Genomic DNA, 20,048 nt, shown 5'->3' on the forward strand with positions numbered 1-20,048 from the left:
ACATCACAGTAATCCAAGTCTATGCCCCAACCACTAATGCTGAAAAAAACTGGAGTAAAATAGTACTCTGAAGACTTATAAGACCTTCTAGAACTAACACCCAAAAAAGATGTCCTTTTCATTATAGGGGACTGGAATGCAAAAGTAGGAAGTCAAGAGATATCTGGAGTAACAGCCAAGTTTGGCCTTGGAGTACAAAATGAAGCAGGGCCAAAGCTAACAGACTTTTGCCAAAAGAACACACAGGTCATAGCAAACACCCTCTTCCAACAATATAAGGGATGGCTCTACACATGGATTTCACCAAATAGTCAATACTGAAATCAGATTGATTATATTCTTTGCAGCCAAAGATGGAGAAGCTTTATACACTCAGCAAAAGCAAGACCTGGAGCTGGCTGTGGCTCAGATCATCATCTCCTTATCATAAAATTCAGGCTTAAACTGAAGAAAGTAGGGAAAACCACTGAGCCATTCAGGTAAGCTCTAAATCAAATCCCTTATGATTATACAATGAAGACGATGAATAGATTCAGTAGATCTGATACAGTAACTATAGAACTATGGATGGAGGTTTGTAACACGGTATAGGAGTCAATGACCAAAACCATCTCAAAAGAAAAAGAAATGCAAGAAGGCAAAGTGGTTGTCTGAGAAGGCTTTACAAATAGCTGAGGAAAGGAGAGAAGTGAAAGGCAAGGGAGAAAGGGAGAGATATACCCAATTGAGTGCAGAAAATAGCAAGGAGAGATAAGAAGTCTTTGTCTCAGTAAATCAGCAAATTTGGAAGACTGAGCAGTGGCCACAGGACTAGAAAGGGTCAGTTTTCATTCCAATCCCAAAGAAGGGCAATGTCAAATAATGTTCAAACTACCATACAATTGCACTCATTTCACATGCTTGCAAAGTTATGCTTAAAATCCTTCAAGCAAGGCTTCAGCAGTACACGAATCAAGAACTTCCAGATGTTCAAGCTGGGGTCAGAAAAGGCAGACGAATGAGAGATCAAATTGCCAATACTTGATGGACCATAGAGAAAGCAAAGGACTTCCAGAAAAACATATACTTCTGCTTCACTGACTATATTCTAAAGCCTCTGATTGTGTGGAAAACAGCAAACTGTGGAAAATTCTTAAAGAGATGGGAATACCGGATCACCTTACCTCTCTCCCAAGAAACCTGTATGCAAGTTAAGACGCAAAGTAAGAATCGGACATGGAACAACTGACTGGTTCCAAATCAGGCAAAAAGTACGTGAAGGCTGTATATTGTCACCCTGCTCATTTAATTTATATGCCAAGCATATCACGAGAAATGCTGAGATTGATGAATCACAAGCTGAAATCAAGACTGCTAGGAGAAATATCAACAACCTCAGATATGCAGATGATACTACTCTAATGGTAGGAAAGCAAAGAGGGATTAAACAGCCTCTTCATGAAAGTGAAAAAGTTGGCTTGAAACTCAACATTAAAAATCTAAGATCAAGCCATCCAGTCCCATCACTTCACAGCAAATAAAAGGGGAAAAAGTGGAAACAGTGACAGATTTTATTTTCTTGGGCTCCAAAATCACTGCGGACAGTGACTGTAGCCATGAAATTAAAACATACTTGCTCCTTGGAAGGAAAGCTATGACAACCCTAGACAGCATATTAAAAAGCAGAGACATCACTTTGCTGACAAAGGTCCATATAGTCAATGCTATGGTTTTTCTGTAGTCACATACGGATGTAAGTTGGGTCATAAAGAAGGCTGGGCACTGAAAAATTGATGTTTTCAAATTTGGTGCTGGAGAAAACTCTTCAGAGTCTCTTGGACTGCAAGAAGATCAAACAAGTCAATCCTAAAGGAAATCAACCCTGTATACTCATTGGAAGGACCAATGCTGGGGTTGAAGCTCCAATCGTTTGGGCACCTGATGGGAAGAGCCAACTCATTGGAAAAGATCCAGATGCTGGGAAGATTGAAGACAAAAGGAAAAGGGGGCTGTAGAGGATGAGATGATTAGATAGGATCGCTGACTCAATGGACATGAATTCGATCAAGCTCTGGGCAATAGTGGAGGACAGAGGAGCTTGCATGCTGTAGTCCACAGGGTCATGAAAAGTTGGACATGACTTAGCAACTGAACAACATAGCTATTTCAGGGAAACAGCCTCTCTGCAGTCCCATACAATATAGTGAATGTACCCAAGCATAACAATGAATTAACTCGAAACACATATCCCCTTCTTCTTGTGGTCCTGTATTTATAAAAGATGAGGAAACGTTTAATTATTGTTGTTCAGTTGCCTAGTCATGTCAAACTCTGTAGCCTCATGGACCGCAGCACACCAGCCTCCCTGTCCCTCACCATCTCCTGAAATTTGCCCAAGTTCATGTCCATTGCATCAGTGATGCCATCCAGCCATCCATCCTCTGAAGCCCTCTTTTAGTTCTGCCCTCAATTTCTCCCAAGGGCTTTTTCCAATGAGTCTGCTGTGCACATCAGATAAACAAATACTGGAGTTTCAGCTTCAGCACCAGTCCTTCCGAAGAGGATTCAGGGTTGATTTCCCTTAAGATTGACTGGTTTGATTTCCTTGCTGTCCAAGGGACTCTCAGGAGTCTTTTTCAGCACCACAGTTCGAAGGCATCAGTTATTTGGTGCTCTGTCTTCTTTATGGTCTAGCTCTAACAACTGTACGTGATCACTGGGAAGACCATAGCCTTGACTATACGGACCTTTGTCAGCAGGGTGATGTCTCTGCTTTTCAACACACCATCTAGGTTTGTCACCGCTTTCCTGCCAAGAAGCAAATGTCTTCTGATTTCATGGCTGCAGTCACCATCTGCAGTGATTTTAGAGCCCAGGAAGAGGAAATCTCTCACTACTTCCACCTTTTCCCCCTCTAATTGCCATGAAGTAATTACATATAATCCTAATGTACTGACTTACCATATTTCTTCAGTTTTATGGATAGCAAAAACTGTAATATTTACAAATTTTCAAATTTTGTTTTTCCCTTTCACTATTTTTCAGTATTAAAATAATATTGAAACATTCTTCTGGTTAATTTCAGAATAGTGGAGAAAGACTGGTTGGTGGCTGTATAAGCAAATTTTTACGTGCCAAACCTATGCGTTAGGGGTAACCACACATATTCTAAAAAGCACTAAAATTTTATATTAAATTCTAAAAGGAACAAGAAGGTGGAGGAGTAGGTGGATGTGGAGTATATCTCTTTCCATGGATACATCAGGAATATACCTTCAGACACAGAAGTACTTGTGGAACACTGGCTGAGAGCAGACAGGAGTATCTGACCAATGGTAAAGAATATATAGAACTACACAGAACTCAGTAGGGTGAAGGAATTAGGGGGAAAAACAGGAGTGTTAGTAGGACCGGACCTGCCTTGGCAGGTTGGGAACTGAAACAGGGATCCAGGCATCAGGGCAATTGGCTGGGTCAGAGGAGAAACACTTAAGGCTGAGACTGAAGCAGCTGATCTGTGGCAGCCTAAATGGAATGAGAATCAGACTGTCCTTGCAGCCATACATACCCCAGACAGGGAAACTGGTCCCCTGGAAGGCGCAGCAGCTTGGAGCTGGAGTTTAGGAATTGTGGGGCAATCCCAGGGTGAGGGCTGCTGTTGACGGCAGAGACACAGGCTGAGGGGCCATGAGGGAGGAGTCTGTGGTGAGAAATGCCTGTGGAGGAAAGCCAGGCAGCCATGGAATGCAAGGCAATACTGCTGAGTTACACCTAGAGGGTGGAGCCATCACCATAGCCCTCTCTCCCCAAATGCCAGCATCAGCACAAAACAACAGAGAGGCTGGCCCATCAAGTGCCTGATGCGCTGAACTAGAGTTGGACCCCACCCAGTGTGCTCCTATGAGTGACTGATGTGTCGAAATACAGAGTAAGACCCCACCCAGGGGGCCCCTCGATGTGCCTGACATGCAGATTTACAGAGTAGGACTCCAGCCAGGGGGCCCCTCTATGTGCCTGATGTGTAGAACAACAGAAAAGGACTCTAGGCAAGGGAGTCCTCTAAGTTCATGAATGGATGAAGCCACAGAGAAAGAATATCTAAGGAGGTCTTCTGACCACCAGCTACCAGAGGCTTGAAAAAAGACTCTGATAGGGCCATAACTCCTGTGGCTGAGGCAGTCCATGTCCTTGCACACTTGGTGCTGCCAAGGTCCGCGGGACCAGAGCAGATGAGCCACTTTCATGCTCAACTCTCAATGGGCAGAGCTGCCACAGGAAAAAAAATCTTGCATCTACGAACATTGCTTTGGTTGTGTCCAACTCTTTTTGACCCTGTGGACTGTGGGTTGCCAGGCTTCTCTGTCAGGGGGGTTCTCCCAGTGAGAATACTGGAGTATATTGGCCTATACTGGTTGTTATACCCTTCTAGAACACTATATTCCTGCTGCCCTACAACCAACTCCCCGAATACTTGGTGATGCAAGAGCCCCTAAGACCCAAGCAGCTGTACCACCTCCATGCCTGGCCTTCACAGGGGCAAACCCAAGCCCTCCAGGGCAGCCTCATGAACAAACCCCAGCAGAAGACCCACATGCAGTGGTGGAAATAAAACCACAATTGAAACCCAGGAGGAAGTGTGGCTAAGGCAGAAGACCAAAAACCTTCCAACCAGCTGTATAAGCTGCAGATTTAGTCCACATGATTCAGTAGGCAGATTCTGTGCCTATGGAATATAAAAAAGGTCATTGAGAGCTCCCACAAAAGAAAACGCACTAGTTCTGACAGCTGTGAACATCTGAAGCAAGAACACACAGGAGTAGGACCAAATGAGAGTCTGAGCTGCCCTACAGCAGATTCAGAGACCAGAGCAATGTTGAGGGCATCTTGGAGAGGTGAGGTGAACTGTGACTCCCAGAGAGGGAAAGGATGCTAACAGCAGATACTCAGTGAAGACATTTATTATTCCTATATTTGATTAGCTCTGTAGTTTCTTTTGGATTCTGCCCCGGCCCCCGCCCCTGTGTTTTTTCCCCCCTCTACTGTAGTTGTCAGTTTTACTAGCACTATGAAATCTAGTTAAGCTTTTGAGTTTTTTTTTTTTTTTCAATCACAATGACACTTTTTTATTGCTGTTATAAACCTCTGGGTCTACATTGCCTTTTGTAGTTTTGTGGTGTTTCCTTTTCTTCCTCTTTTTGTAATTTTAGTTTAAAAAAATTTTTAAACCTATTACTTTTCTACCTTTATTCCTTTGCTTGCTCTTCCTACTGTTCTTTTCCCCTTCAACTTAATCTTTAATATATATATAAATCTTTTTTATCTACCTCTATTTAACTTTGCATTTCTATTCTTTCTTTCCTTTCTTTATCTCACCATATTTGTTAGTTTTATTCTCATTGTTTTAGTCCCCAGTTGGTACCTTTCTTTAGTTTTGTTGTCCAGTTTGTGCTTTAGTTAGTTTTGCTCTAAACTGGTAGATATCATTTTTGGTTTCCTTTGTTCACCAGGTCAATCTGTTATACTTTATTTCTACTGGAATGTTTTGATTTTGCTTATGCGTGTATATGTATATTACATTATGTTAACTAATCTTTGCTTGATTTTGTAACTGGCATTTGTGTGGGGTTCATCTTTGGTTTATCACTTTTGGTATTTGTTTTAATATCATTTAGCACCATAAAAAAGCCACCTATGGAATCTCTGTTCCTGGCCAGAGATCAAGCCCTGCGCCTTCAGAGCAGGAGCACTGACCCCAAGACCCTAGACTACCAGAGAACTCCTAATCCTAGGGAGTATCACACAGTGAGAGCTCCCACAAAGGAGACAACCTGAGGATGAGACCTGGCATCACCCAACCAGCAGTAGTACCCTGTGCAGGACGCCTGATCCAAAAAACAAGCAAAACAATACAAGCCCAGTCATCAGCACACAGGAGTACCCCCTCACTCAGCCTCGCCCATCAGGTAAAACAAACAGTGCAAATCTCACCCTACACAAAGCTAAAACAAACCACTGGACCAACCTTAGGAGGGCAGAAACCAAAACTAAGAAAGAATTCAACCTTGAAGCCTGGGAAAAGGAGACCTTAAACACAATATATTCAAAAAAAAAATGAAAAGGCAGAGAAATACTGCACAAATGAAGGAACAAACTAGAAACACAGATGTCCAAATAAATGAAGAGGAAATAGGCAACCTACCTGAAAAAGAATTCAGAATAATGATAGTAAACATGATCAAAAACCTTGAAAACAGAATGGAGAAAATGGATGAATCAATTAACAAAGACCTAGAAGAATTAAAGAATAAACATACAGAGACAAACTATACAATTACTCAAATTAAAAACACTTTAGAAGGAATCAATAGCAGAATATCTGGAGTAGAAGAATGGATCAGTGAGCTGCAAGATAAACTTGCGGAAATAACTTCTGAAGAGCAGAATAAAGTAAAAACAATGAAAAGAACTGAGGATAGTCTCAGAAACTTCTGGGAAAATATCAAAAGCACCAGCATTCAAATAATAGGAATCCCAGAAGACGAGAAAAATAAACGGGATGAGAAAATTTTTGAAGAGACTACATTGGAAAATTTCCCCAACATGGAAAAGGAAATAGCCAATCAAATTCAAGAAGAGGTACAAAGAGTCCTGCACAAGGAGAAACACAACTAGACACATACTAATCAAACTAAAAATGATTAAACACAAGGAAAGAATATTAAAAGCAGCAAGGGAGAAGCAACAAGTAACACAGAAGTGAAACCCCATATGTTTTAGCAGCTGAACTTTCAGCAGAAACTTTGCAGCCCAGAAGAGAATGGCAGGATATATTTAAAGTACTAAGAAGGACCATTCAGGTATGACCTAAATCAAATCCCTTATGACTATAATGTGGAAGTGAGAAATAGATTTAAGGGACTAGATATGATAGACAAGAGTGCCTGATGAACTACAGACGGAGGTTGGTGACATTGTACAGGAGACAGGAATCAAGAACAACCCCAAGAAAAAGAAATGTAAAAAAGCAAAATGACTGCCTGAGGAGGCCTTACAAACTGTGAAAAGAAGGGAAGCAAAAAGCAAAGGACAAAAGGAAAGATATACCCATTTGAACGCAGAGTTCCAAAGAATAGCAAAGAGAGATAAGAAAGGCTTCCTCAGCCATCAATGCAAAGAAATAGAGGAAAACAATAGAATGGGAAAGACTAGAGATCTCTTCAAGAAAATTAGAGATACCAAGGGAACATTTCATGCAAAGATGGGCTCAATAAAAGACAGAAATGGTAGGGACCTAACAGAAGCAGAAGATATTAAGAAAAGGTGGCAAGAACACACAGAAGAACTGTACAAAAAAGATCTTCATGACCGAGATAATCATGATGGTGTGATCACTCACCTAGAGCCAGACATCCTGGAATGTGAAGTCAAATGGGCCTTAGGAAGCATCACTACGAACAGAGCTAGTGGAGGTGATGGAATTCCAGTTGAGTTATTTCAAATCCTGAAAGATGATGCTGTGAAAGTGCTGCACTCAAGATGCTAGCAAATTTGGAAAACTCAGCAGTGGCCACAGGACTGGAAAAGGTCAGTTTTCATTCCAATCCCAAAGAAAGGCAATGCCGAAGAATGCTGAAACTACCACACAATTGCACTCATCTCACACGCTAGTGAAGTAATGCTCAAAATTCTCCAAGCCAGGCTTCAGCAATACATGAGCCATGAACTTCCAGATGTTCAAACTGGTTTTAGAAAAGGCAGAGGAACCAGAGATCAAATTGCCAACATCTGCTGGGTCATTGAAAAAGCAAGAGAGTTCCAGAAAAACATCTATTTCTGCTTTATTGACTAATACGTCAAGGCTGTATATTGTCACCCTACTTATTTAACTTCTATGCAGAGGACATCATGAGAAACGCTGGGCTGGATGAAGCACAAGCTGGAATCAAGATTGCCAGGAGAAATATAGAAAACCTTGGATATGCAGATGACACCACTCTTATGGCAGAAAGTGAAGAAGAACTAAAGAGCCTCTTGATGAAAGTGAAAGAGGAGAGTGAAAAAGTTGGCTTAAAGCTCAACATTCAGAAAACGAAGATCATGGCATCTGGTCCCATCACTTCATGGCAAATAGATGGGGAAACAGTGGAAACAGTGGCTGACTTTATTTTTCTGGGCTCCCAAATCACTGCAAATGGTGATTGCAGCCATGAAATTAAAAGATGCTTACTCCTTGGTGCCGGGAGCCAGTGTGAGGAATCCCGCCCGTGACAAGGTCATGAGGAAGGAAGCTGACATACGCAAGGCGTGCTCAGACTTCAGGGGCCCCTCTGGAAATTCCTAAGCATGTACCCCAACAAAAATCTGCCGGCTTTTGTGCTCTGCTTTTCCACTCTTCTGACATTTTCTGGAAAAAGTCAATTCAGGGCTTTAGTCTTCCGCATTTGAAAGAGTGTTTCAATCCAAAAAACCCTCTGATGGCTTTCTAGCCTGCCTGCAGGACTCCTACAGCTGCGCATGTGATTGTTTGAGGCCTCCTGACCGCAGGAGGCACAGGAAGCTTAAAACATCCTAGGAATGTAGGAGCTTCCGAGGAGTCAAAATCTTTAGAATAGGACTGATTAAAGGTTTCATTTGTTGAATCAATATTTGCTGCCAAATTTTCACATCCTTTAGTTGTAGATATAGTTAGAAAAACAAGTAGTAGACCTTGTGTTAGCAACATTAGATCTTTGAGTTAAGTACCCTCTTTGTTGTGTCCCACTGCACCTTTGTTCTATTGAGATGTAACTTTAATGTTAATGCTTTAAGGAGATGTAGATTAAAGAAAAACACTTCAGGGGAAACAAGATTAACATTCATTAAGGAAGAGAGCCAAAAAGTGTTAACAAGCCTCTTGGCCAGAAGATAATGTAAATCACCTGAGACCTTTTGTATACCAAATGATGTATAGAAAGAGCTTGAGCTGCGAACGCTACATAATCTTGTGTTACCCATTGATCTCTGTGTTTTATCAAAAGTATAAAAGGCCTTCTGAACAATAAAGGATGGGGCCAGCTTCCCGGGGCCAGCTCCAGGGGCCAGCTTCCCGGGGCCAGCTCCGGGGGCCAGCTCCAGGGGCCAGCTTCTTGGACCAGCTTCTCTAACTAGTCTCCCGGCCTGGTTTCTTGGCACTCTGGCTCCCCCCGTGTCTCTCTCTCTCTTTCTTCTCCTCTCTCTCTTTCCCTCTCTCTGCTCTTTACTTTAATTTCGGGTTGAATTTCCACCTGGAGCGCGGAGGCTCACCAGGTCTACTTACTTGCCCCGGCTGTTAAGATCCGCGAGAAAGGGAGCTTAAGGCGAGGCACCCTTAGATATTCAAGCGGGCGCCGGTGGCCCAACGTAGATGGTGCAAATTCCTTGTCTGGAATTTTATTGGCCTTCCGCGTAAACCAAGCTATTCAGCCCTCTTCCTCCACTTAATCTTCTTACTACACTATAATTTCTTAATCTAATCTTACTTTAATAAATAAACAAGTTTTTCCACGCCGACGCCGTCCACCCTTCGAATTCCCTGGATCCACCGGGGCTGGACCCCGGCACCTTGGAAGGAAAGTTATGACCAACCTAGACAGCATATTCAAAAGCAGAGACATTACTTTGCCAACAAATGTCCATCTAGTCAAGCCTATAGTTTTTCCAGTGGTCATATATGGATTTGAGAGTTGGACTATAATGAAAGCTGAGTGCCGAAGATTTGATGCTTTTGAACCGTGGTGTGGAGATCCAACCAGTTCAACCTAAAGGAGATCAGTCCTGGTGTTCATTGGAAGGACTGATGTTGAAGCTAAAACTACAATACTTTGATCACCTGATGCGAAGAGCTGACTCATTTGAAAAGACCCTGACGCTTGGAAAGTTTGGGGGCAGGAGAAGAAGGGGACGACAGAGGCTGAGATGGTTGGATTTCATCACCGACTCAATCGACATGGGTTTAGGTGGACTCCGTGAGTCGCTGATGGACAGGGAGGCCTGGCACACTGCGGTCATAGGGTCGCAAAGAGTCAGACATGACTGAGCGACTGAGCTGAACTGAACAGAACTGAACTGAAGAAGGAAAAACTCAATACCAGAAAAGCAAACAACCCAATCAAAACGTGGGGAAAAGACCTACAGACATTTCTCCAAAGAAGACCCACCAATGGTTAACAAACATACTAAAAGATTGTCAGTATCACTCATTTTTAGAGAAATGCACATCAAAAATACAATGAGATATCACCTCACACATGTCAGAAGAGCTATCATCAAAAAGTCTAACAATAAATGCTAGAGAGGATGTGGAGAAAAGGGAACCCTCTTGCACTGTTGATATAAATGTAAAGTGACACAGACACGATGGAAGATGGTAGGAATAAAAAACTAGGAATAAAACCACCATATGACTCAGCAATCCCACTATTGGGCATATACCTTGAGGAAACCAAAACTGAAAAAAACCGCCATGTACCCCAATGTGCACTGCAGCACTATTTACAATAGCTAGAACATGGACACAACCTAGATGTTCATCGACAAAGGAATGGATAAAGAAGTTATGGTATAAAACATAATGAAATATTATTCAGCCATAAAAAGGAATTTGAGTCAGTTCTAATGAGATGGATGAACCTAGAGCCTATTATACAGAGTGAGGTAAGTCAGAATTAGAAAGATAAATATTGTACACTAACGCACATATATAGAATCTAGAAAGATGGTACCAAAGAATTTATTTAGAGGGCAGCGAAGAAGCAATGGACATAGAGAACAGACTTATGGACACAGGGAGAGGGCTGTAGAGGGTGAGATGTAGGGAGAGAGTAACATGGAAACTTACATTACCATATGTAACATAGATAGCCAATGGGAATTTGCTGTATGTCTCAGGGAAATCAAACAGGGTCTCTGCATCAACTAGAGGGTTGGGATGGAGAGGGAGGTGGGAGTGAGGTTTAAGAGGGAGGGAACACATGTATACCTATGGCTGATTCATGTTGATGTTTGACAGAAAGCAATAAAATTCTGTAAAGCAATTATCCTTCAATTAAGAAATTAATTTTAAAATATTTATATTAAATTCTTCCTATATCACAACCTCCAGATTTTATTAAAAAGAGAATAATTCTATGATCCGTATCCACATTAGTGGATACAGTGGGTATGATATTGTTCACAGCTGTATAACATGCTACCATGGCAGGGAAGGAACAGAACTGATGTAGGGGTGCAAGAGACCTTCACGAATATTTCTTTGCAGCTTCCTGTGAATCTAAAGTTATTTCAGATTAAAAATGTTTAAAAAAAAAAAAAGTGGGGTGGATGGGTAAAATAACACTCACCTGAGCCACAATAGACAGAATTCCTACCATAGCTATGAAAGCTGCAATTTTAACAGATCCAAATCCTATGACCTGTGAAAATGAACACATTTTGCAATGTATAAATAATATAAATTTTTTGCATTATATAAATAATAAGAAATGTTATGTTCCATTAAAGCTATAGAATAAAATAGTTGAGGAAAGTTCACGAAACTTTGACAATGGAAATTTAGGCAGTGCTCAAAGCTAAACCTATTTAACTAATAATTTATAGCTAAACCTGTCATGAGAAATCACTGTAAGCAGGCACAACTTAATATAACTAAGATTAACTACTAGCACAATATTTTCTATTACAGGTCTCCCTACTGTTTTCATATGCTTTCCCCACTACAATCCACCAAGAGCTATGTAACATTATCCACTACTAGGGAAAAAAATGAAGAAAAGAAAAATTTGATTTTTGATGCTATCAACACAGAATATATTCACTTGGAAAGTTAAATGGTTCTCAACTTTGGTTGCATATTAAAATCATGTGGGCAACCGAGAAAGGGAGAGGGGAGAAAAGAGATGCTGGAACTCACTTGGTATCAATTAAATCAGACTCTCTGGGCCCAGACACAGGTATGTTTTAAAAAGCTCCCATGGTTATTCCAATGAGCAGCCAAAGTTAGCTAGCAATGATGTCTAAGCCTCTTAAGCTTAAGAGCAGCTATGAAATGCCTGAAATTTTAAGTTTTAAACATCAAGTTTTTAAAGTTAGTTTGCCATCTATTGAAACTATAAAATCCAGAAAGAAAACTGTAAAAATTATTGTAAATAATCTTCACATTTCATAAATGATTATCTTGCTTCAAATCACACAATTAGCTAATGAAAGAGAGCCAGAACTTCTGGTTCCCAAACCAGTGCTGCTGACATTAACACTATCCTATCACTCTCCAATTGAATGCAATTTAAAAAAATGGAATCTATGGTGGTTTAGTTGCTAAGTCATGTTTACTTTTGCAACCCCATGGACTGTAGCTTACCAGGCTCCTCTGTCCATGGGACTTCTCAGGCAAGAATACCAGAGTGGGTTGCCATTTCCTTCTGTAGGGGATCTTCCCAACTCAGGATAGAACCCACGTCTCCTGGACTGCAGAGAGTCCTTACTGTTGAGCCACCAGGGAAGCCCATGTATGTATTTTTTAATTGAAGTACAGTTGATTTACAATGTTGTATTAACTTGTGCTATATAGCAAAGTGACTCAGTTATACATACTATACACTCTGATGTTCTTTTCCCAGGACACTGAATATACAGAGTGCTATATACACTGTGCTATACAGTAGGACTTTGTTGTCCATTCATTCTATATGTAAAAGTTTGTATCTACTAACCCTAAAAACCTAGTCCATCCCCACTCATTCCCCAATAAATATATTTCTAAAACATCTTTATTGAGGTAGAATTAAAAATACCATACAATCCACCCATTGCAAGCACACAATTCAATTCAATGGTTTTAGTATTGATATGGGTTTCCCTGGTGGCTTATATGGTAAAGAATCTGCCTGCAATGTGGGAGACCTGGGTTCGATCCCTGGGTTGGGAAGAACCCCTAGAGGAGAGCACAGCAACCCACTCCAGTATTCTTGCCTGGAGAATCCCCATGGACAGAGGAGCCTGGTGGGCTACAGTGCATGGGGTACCAAAGAGTTGGACACAACTGAGCAACTAGTACAGCACAGTACAGTATTAATACAGAGTTGGGCAATTATTACCATGATCAATTTTAGAAGATCTCATTACTCTTCAAAGAAACATGGTATCCCATCAGGAGTCCCATTCCCACACCCAGTCAGTAATCTACTTCCTGTCTCTCTGAATTTATTTATTCGGAGCATTTCATATAAATGGAATCACACTATATATGGTTCTGGGTTCTTTCATTTAGCATAACGTTTTCAAAGTTCACCCATCTTGTAGCATGTATCAGTGCTTCATTGCTATTGCCAAAAAAAAAAAAACCCTGAACATTGCATTGTACAGAGGTATCATGTTTGTTGATCCATTTCATCAGTTAATAGGCAGATTGGCTGTTTCTACTTTGCTTCTACTTTTTGGCTATACGAATAATAATTTTTGTTAAGTGTTTTTGTACAGATAGGTGTTTTCAGTTCTCTTGGCTATATACCTAGAAATAGATTTGCTGGGAACCCTATGCTGGACACTTTGAGGAACCACCAGGCTCTTTTCCACAGTAGCTACCCCATTTTACATTCCCACCAGCATGTATGAGGGTTGCCATTTCTCCATATCCTAAGTTGTTGTTGTTTCTTTTTTATTACAGCTTTCTTACCAGGTGTGTTTGGTTTCCTTGATGGGTATTGATGTTAGCCATCCTCTCATGTGCTTATTGGCCATTTGTATATTTTCCTTGAAGAAATATGTATTCAAAATCTTTTGCCTACTTTTTTAGTTGAGTTATATGTCTTTTTATTGTTGAATAAAGTTTTAAATATATACTGGATATTAAATTTCTTATAAAATAGATGATTTATAAGTAAACACAATTTAAACTAAAAATATATGTGTTAATTATATGTGAGCTCTAAAAAGTGAGCATAAATACAGAATAACAGAATTATTCTGATTTGTTTTAACTGTTGTTGTTGATGGTGATATAAGCATATGTAGAGCTGGACTGTGAAGAAACCTGAGTGCCGAAGAATTGCTGCTTTTGAACTGCGGTGTTGGAGAAGACTCTTGAGAGTCCCTTGGACTGCAAGGGGATCTGGGTGTTCTATGGAAGGAATGATGCTAAACCTGAAACTCCAGTACTTTGGCCACCCCATGTGAAGAGCTGACTCATTGGAAAAGACTCTGATGCTGGGAGGGATTGGGGGCAGGAGGAAAAGGCAATGACAGAGGATGAGATGGCTGGATGGCATCACCGACTTGATGGACTTGAGTTTGAGTGAACTCTGGGAGTTGGTGATGAACAGGGAGGCCTGGTGTGCTGTGATTCATGGGGTCGCAAAGAGTCAGACACAACTGAGTGACTGAACTGAACTGATAGGAAAAATGGATACAGAAGAAAATATTCACTGTTGTTAACTATACATGTGAAGAAAGGAGACTTTTTTTTTTCTTTCTTCCTTGGGCTTTCCCATTTTTCCTACATTATTTTCCACATTAAATGTACATTTAATGATGCATATGTAATTTTCTACATTTAACACCTGGGCTTCCCAGGGAGCGCTAGTAGTAAAGAACCCACCTGCCAGTGTGGGAGATGCAAGAAACATGGGTTTGATCCTTGGGTCAGGAAGATTCCCTGGAGTTAGGAAAAACCCCACTCCAGTATTCTTGCCTGGAAAATTCCATGGGCAGAGAGCCTGGCAGGTTATAGTCCACAGGGCCACAAAGAGTTGGACATAACAGACTGACTGAGCACGTACACACACACACACACACACACAAAACACAGTATCTCACTACTTTTCCCTCTAAATCTCCAGCATCCTCCAACCATAAATGAGTAAAACAAAAAAGGAACTGCTTGAAAAAAAAGCTTTACTTAAATGTGCTACCATATAAAATACTACAGTCTCAAACTCTCAGGAAAACTATGAGTGGCAAACTTAACAAATTTTATTTGAAATATCTCTGAAAATAGAGGAATTTATCTTAGGGGGGAGGCTTGCTCTGACAAAGTGGAGTAAACCACTAGAAGAAGGACTTCAGTGAAATCAGTGACAGACCAAGGCAGGATTACAATGAAAGGCAGTTCAGACCTCAGCAACCCAAGAGACCTGAGACAGCAGCTGGAAAAGCAAACTTTTTAAAATTGCCTTAAGTCAACTGCCTTTTGGGGGAAAATGTGAAGCATAAACTTTTAAAGGGAGAAAAATCAGAAGACAGAAAAGATTACTTTGGTCATTATCTGTGACCTACCTTGAAGTCCACAGTGGTGTTTTTTTGTTTTTGTTTTTAGTGGGGAGTGTGTCAGGGGCAGGTGGGGGTGGTTTGCAACATGTGGGATCTTACTTCCCCAACCAGGGACCGAACCTACATCATCTGCACTGGAAGCATGGAATCTTAACCACTGGACTGCCAGGAAAGTTCCTACAGTGGCCTACCGTAGATGGCTAGGCAAACTGAATGTGATCAGTCAGACCCAGGGGTCACAGTTCTTCTGAAATAAATTTTACCTCTCTGAAATTTAATGAGTATTATTGAAGATTTAATAAATTTTGTTTCTACTAATTATTTCTGTGTAATTCTCAAGGAAATTTTTCCCACAGTGAACATTTTATTTTAAAAAATTATTGCACTAGAGTTCTCCTGACTACTAATTATATGTCAGCACCTACGTTTACAACTAGAAGTAAGTCAACACATTTTTCCTTCTTACAGGCTGTGTGCTTAGCTGCTGAGTCATGTCTGACTCTTTGTGACTCCATGGACTGTAGTCCACCAGGCTCTTCTGTCCATGGGGATTCTCTATGCACAAATACTGGAGTGGGTTTCCATGCCCTCCTCAGGGGATCTTCCCAACCCAGGAATTGAACCGAGGTCTCCTGCATAGCAGGTGGATCCTTACCAGCTGAGTTACCCGGGGTTTTTCCATAAAACACTTCAAGACCGATCCCAGTCTCTGATTTTCCGGCATTCCTTACTCACCTGCCTGAGATAGAGAAAAAAACTTGAATACTGTCCAGCTTCAGGAAGGTATGAAAGAAAAACAGTGATGCAGATTAGCAAAATGGTAGAATCTTTTCCAACTTTCTTCAGTGACTAGAAATAAGCAGAAACAGAAACATAAAAAGCAAATAGATACTGATGTCACTGATATTCTGGGATATTAGCTTCACTGTTTTTTGATTTCTTAGGGTGGATAACAAAAGATGAATGGATTAAAAAAGGAAGTGAGCCTTAACATAAAATCAATTACCACCTCTCTAAGGACATTACAAGTCCTAATTTCAAAGGTATATATTTCATATATTACAGTCTTTTCTCTTTTTTAAAAAAACATTTTTGCTCATCTCATATGAATACTGGTTCATATACTGAAACAGATCCTGGACATACTATGAACAGACTCTGAAAAATAAAAAAACCCACACTGCTACAGAACCTTTTAGGAAAATCTCATCTCTTTTCACTCATAATAACTCCTTTAAAGCCACAAACATTACATGGTTTTCATTACACATAAATTTATTCTTTAAAATATTAATAATTTGCCCACACAATTGGCAGAAAAATAAATGTGCTCCAGGCATGGGGTCAGTGACAAGATTCTCTGACTAGTAACAACTTTTTCAATATTATACCTTTGCCCAAAATCCTTACACCCTTTTCTACACAGGATGTCTGAGTAGACCAAAAGTTGCACCAAAAGTGCATCTCGTCTCTCATGGTAACCACATACTTCAGTTCAGTCAATCAGTCGTGTCCAAATCTTAAGAATTATCAATTTTATATATTCCTTGGTGTACAGTTCACCTCTGTCCCTTATTTTCAATTAATTTTTTCTATTTTTACTAGAGAAAAAAATAAACCAGCAACTGCTAGGATGCTTGAATCTGCAGAAATGCACTTTTATTTGCATGGTTTAGAAAGATATTTAGGAAAGTAAGTGTTTTCATGTTTTTATTTACCGCAAAAGGGTCTGCTTGTTTCCAAGAAATCCGGGCTCCCCAGGAGAGAGGTCTCATTTTCTCTGGCAAAGATTCCGGAACAGCCAACAAGATGAAGCAGATGTCTAGAAGAGCTACCACTGTGGCTACTAGCACAACAACGCTGTCTCCATAACTGGCAGAAAGGTACGCTCCAATGGCTGGGCTGCTAACCAGACTGGCTGCAAAAGTGGCTGAGACCTATGGAGAAAGAACACTCTCACCCAGGGTTGCATCTACAGCGGGTGTGCACTTACATTCCTGTTTCCAACCAGGGTCCCACAGGTGCATATCTAAAGCCATCCTTCTCTAACTTTAAAAATACAAAAGGACTGTATTGCATACAACTTTTAAGAATTAAAAGTAATTTTCTTTTAAGAATTTGCTCACAAGTTATTAACTAATTTGAATAACTTTCTAATTCTTGTAGGTTTACTCTAGAAAGCTACACAAACAAAAAAATGATTTATTTAGAAATAAAAAATTGTAAAATCTTCCCCACAAATAAACCATACATATTTTAATCTTCTGTAATTAGGGAACAGGGATATAGAAGGAAAGGAACAAAAAAGTTTTTGCAGGGTTGATAAAAAAATCTACAAACTACTCAGAAACTAGGCTTGACTTCATCTTCCAAAACTGTGCACCGTTTCACCATTTCATTAGCACTAACTGGGGGTGGAAATCCCCGGCAGTCTTAGAAAAAGCTATATAACAACAACAAAAATGCAAAAAGATTTGTTGAAGGAGACCTCAAAAGCTTTGTAATTAGAGAAATCCCTGGGCTAGGAGTTTCTGTTATGCTGTCACCCCCAACGTCCTAATACCAAAGACCACTGAGTCAGCTGATCACACTTACAACTTGAATCCATATAAGCATGTAGAAGGCTCTCTTTATTTTGAAATGTAGTCTGAATATTCAGAAGCTTAAGTGGACAGCCTCCAAATTATAACCAGACTGGGTGTGAAAAGCACATTTATAAGCTGGTCATCTAAACTTCTAATGGATTTTAATAGCAACTACAGAAATCATTAACTATGACTGAAATTATGACTCCTGGGTAACCAATGATATTCTTCCTTTATCCATAACCCCCAAGTGACTGTAAAAATACAATGTATTGGAAATTAGTATTATACCAAAATTATAAAAGCCAAAAGTTAAAAATTTCTGGGGGAAAAAAGGAAGTACATAGAACTCCAATTTGAGGAATAGGAATTTCCTGGTTCAATAATTATTGAGTATTTATATGTGCTAGAAAAATAAGAAAACAGAGCTCCTGCCCTTAATTACATAGCATTCCAAGTGTAAAGAACTAAAGATCATGGAGCATACAAATATCTCAGTATTTGTCAAAAGGACATTTTTAATTATTCTGTATCTGTAAGATAGCTTGCAAACTTTTTTTCTTTTTCTTTTTTCAGGTTTGCCATCTCAACATCTAACACACAGAGTTAAATGCAAAGGTTAGTCATTGGCCAAACCCTGAGTCCTATGATCCAGTCCAGGCAGCCTTATGGCCTGGAGGGCATATTTCAGCAGGGCACTCCTCTAAGTAACTTCTCTCAACATACCTATGACCAGGCGTTATTATAACTGGCATTTTACAGATGAAGAACCGAGCTAGAGACAGGGAAACTAAGTCATGACCACTTTGGTTCCAGAACTCTCTCTCTCTGAAATCCTTCCTTAAATACTACTGCTTAGCACAGCAGCTTTGTGAGGGATTTTTCTGATGAAGGCAAAAGAACAAAAATCTAATAAAACTAAAGAGGAACAGTGTTTCCTGCAATGTTGAGAAAAGCTTCACAAGTGTGATAAATGAGGCTTCTGGCACCCCTCAACTCTGCTGACCACCCCTAAAAAGCCCACCTTGAACATCCTGCCTTCTTTGAAGCTTTCCTATCTGTTTCTCCCTCTGTCCTCCTCCACAGCATTCAGGAGATGTCCTGTTTTAGGACATGACATGAGAAACATTCAGGGGAGGTAGGAAGAAGGAAGGAAGGAGAAGCAAGTAATAGCTAGAGGGCAAGTGGCTTGGAGAAGTTTTTAAACTACTGATGTCTAAAGTCAACAAACTAAAAATGACTGTTGTGTTTTGTGGAACAACAGTAACTGGCATATATGTCCATCACTGAGCCATACAATTATTCATTCAGTCAACACTGAATGACTGCTTACTGTCTTTCAGGAAGTGGAATTTAACAGAAAGAATAAGACTCAGGAGAGAAGTAACCTGAGTTTCTGGCATTCAGTCCCTCTCCAACCATTCAACAATCCAGTCAGGTCACCTTTCTTCTTCCATCTTCTTACTATAAACATTTCAAACACAGGAGAGTTGAAAGAAGAACAAAATGTACCCTAAAGGGGAGCAAAATAAGCTATCCCAAAATGTGCCACTTTGGCATGTGGATTGTTTCAAGCAGAAGGCAATTTATGATCCAGGAGACTCAGGCAAAGCTTTTTACCTTTCCCAGAATAGCCTACTGCAGTCCATAGGGTCTAAGAGTCAGACACGACTGAGTGACTGAACTTAGCTGATAACAACCTGAAAGAGCTTAGAAAGGAGGCCTATACCAAGAAATACTGGTAAATACTAGATAACTTTTTACATTAGATACTAAATACTAAATATAACTTTTTGTATTAAAAGATAATATTATGATAAAGATACTAAGTACTAAAGATAAATTTTTAATATTAGAAAGACTTACCTACATGTAATAGCAAACATCTGATTTGCTCTCCTTGTCTTCCTGTGAATTATCTTCCTCCCCTTTGAAGTCCCAGACCCCTATAGTCTTTCTCCTTAGCTCAGGATGGTATATAAGCCTCATCCACTGACAGTTCTTGAGCCTTTCACATCTTTGTGAGACTCCCACACATATGAAATTAAATTTTTTTTCTCCTATTAATCTATCTTTGGTTTCAGTTGCTAAATCGTGTCTCACTCTTGCAACTCCATGGACTGTAGCCCACCAGGCTCCTCAGGATTCCTCAGGTAATAATACTGGAGTGGGTTGCCATTTTGTTCTACAGGTTCTCCCCAACTT

The 20,048-nt window shown here is 40.2% G+C and overlaps 1 protein-coding gene across 6 annotated transcripts in view; it reads right to left on the reverse strand.

The window, feature by feature from the left end:
• The window catches only part of MFSD14B (major facilitator superfamily domain containing 14B), a 122,014-nt gene that overhangs the window by 7,825 nt on the left and 94,141 nt on the right, over positions 1-20,048 (reverse strand). For 5 of the 6 annotated variants that reach the window (XM_004004465.5, XM_060409585.1, XM_060409583.1 and 2 more), the window contains 3 exons: positions 16,977-17,195; positions 15,994-16,107; positions 11,337-11,408 (listed from right to left, as the gene is read on the reverse strand). In XM_004004465.5, the coding sequence (XP_004004514.2) occupies positions 11,337-11,408; positions 15,994-16,107; positions 16,977-17,195 (405 nt within the window). The remainder of the gene's footprint in view (positions 1-11,336; positions 11,409-15,993; positions 16,108-16,976; positions 17,196-20,048) is intronic. The other variant, XM_060409584.1, reaches the window with a different exon arrangement.

Source organism: Ovis aries, chromosome 2, assembly GCF_016772045.2.
Source record: "Ovis aries strain OAR_USU_Benz2616 breed Rambouillet chromosome 2, ARS-UI_Ramb_v3.0, whole genome shotgun sequence".
In the NCBI taxonomy this organism is placed as follows: Eukaryota; Metazoa; Chordata; class Mammalia; order Artiodactyla; family Bovidae; genus Ovis; species Ovis aries.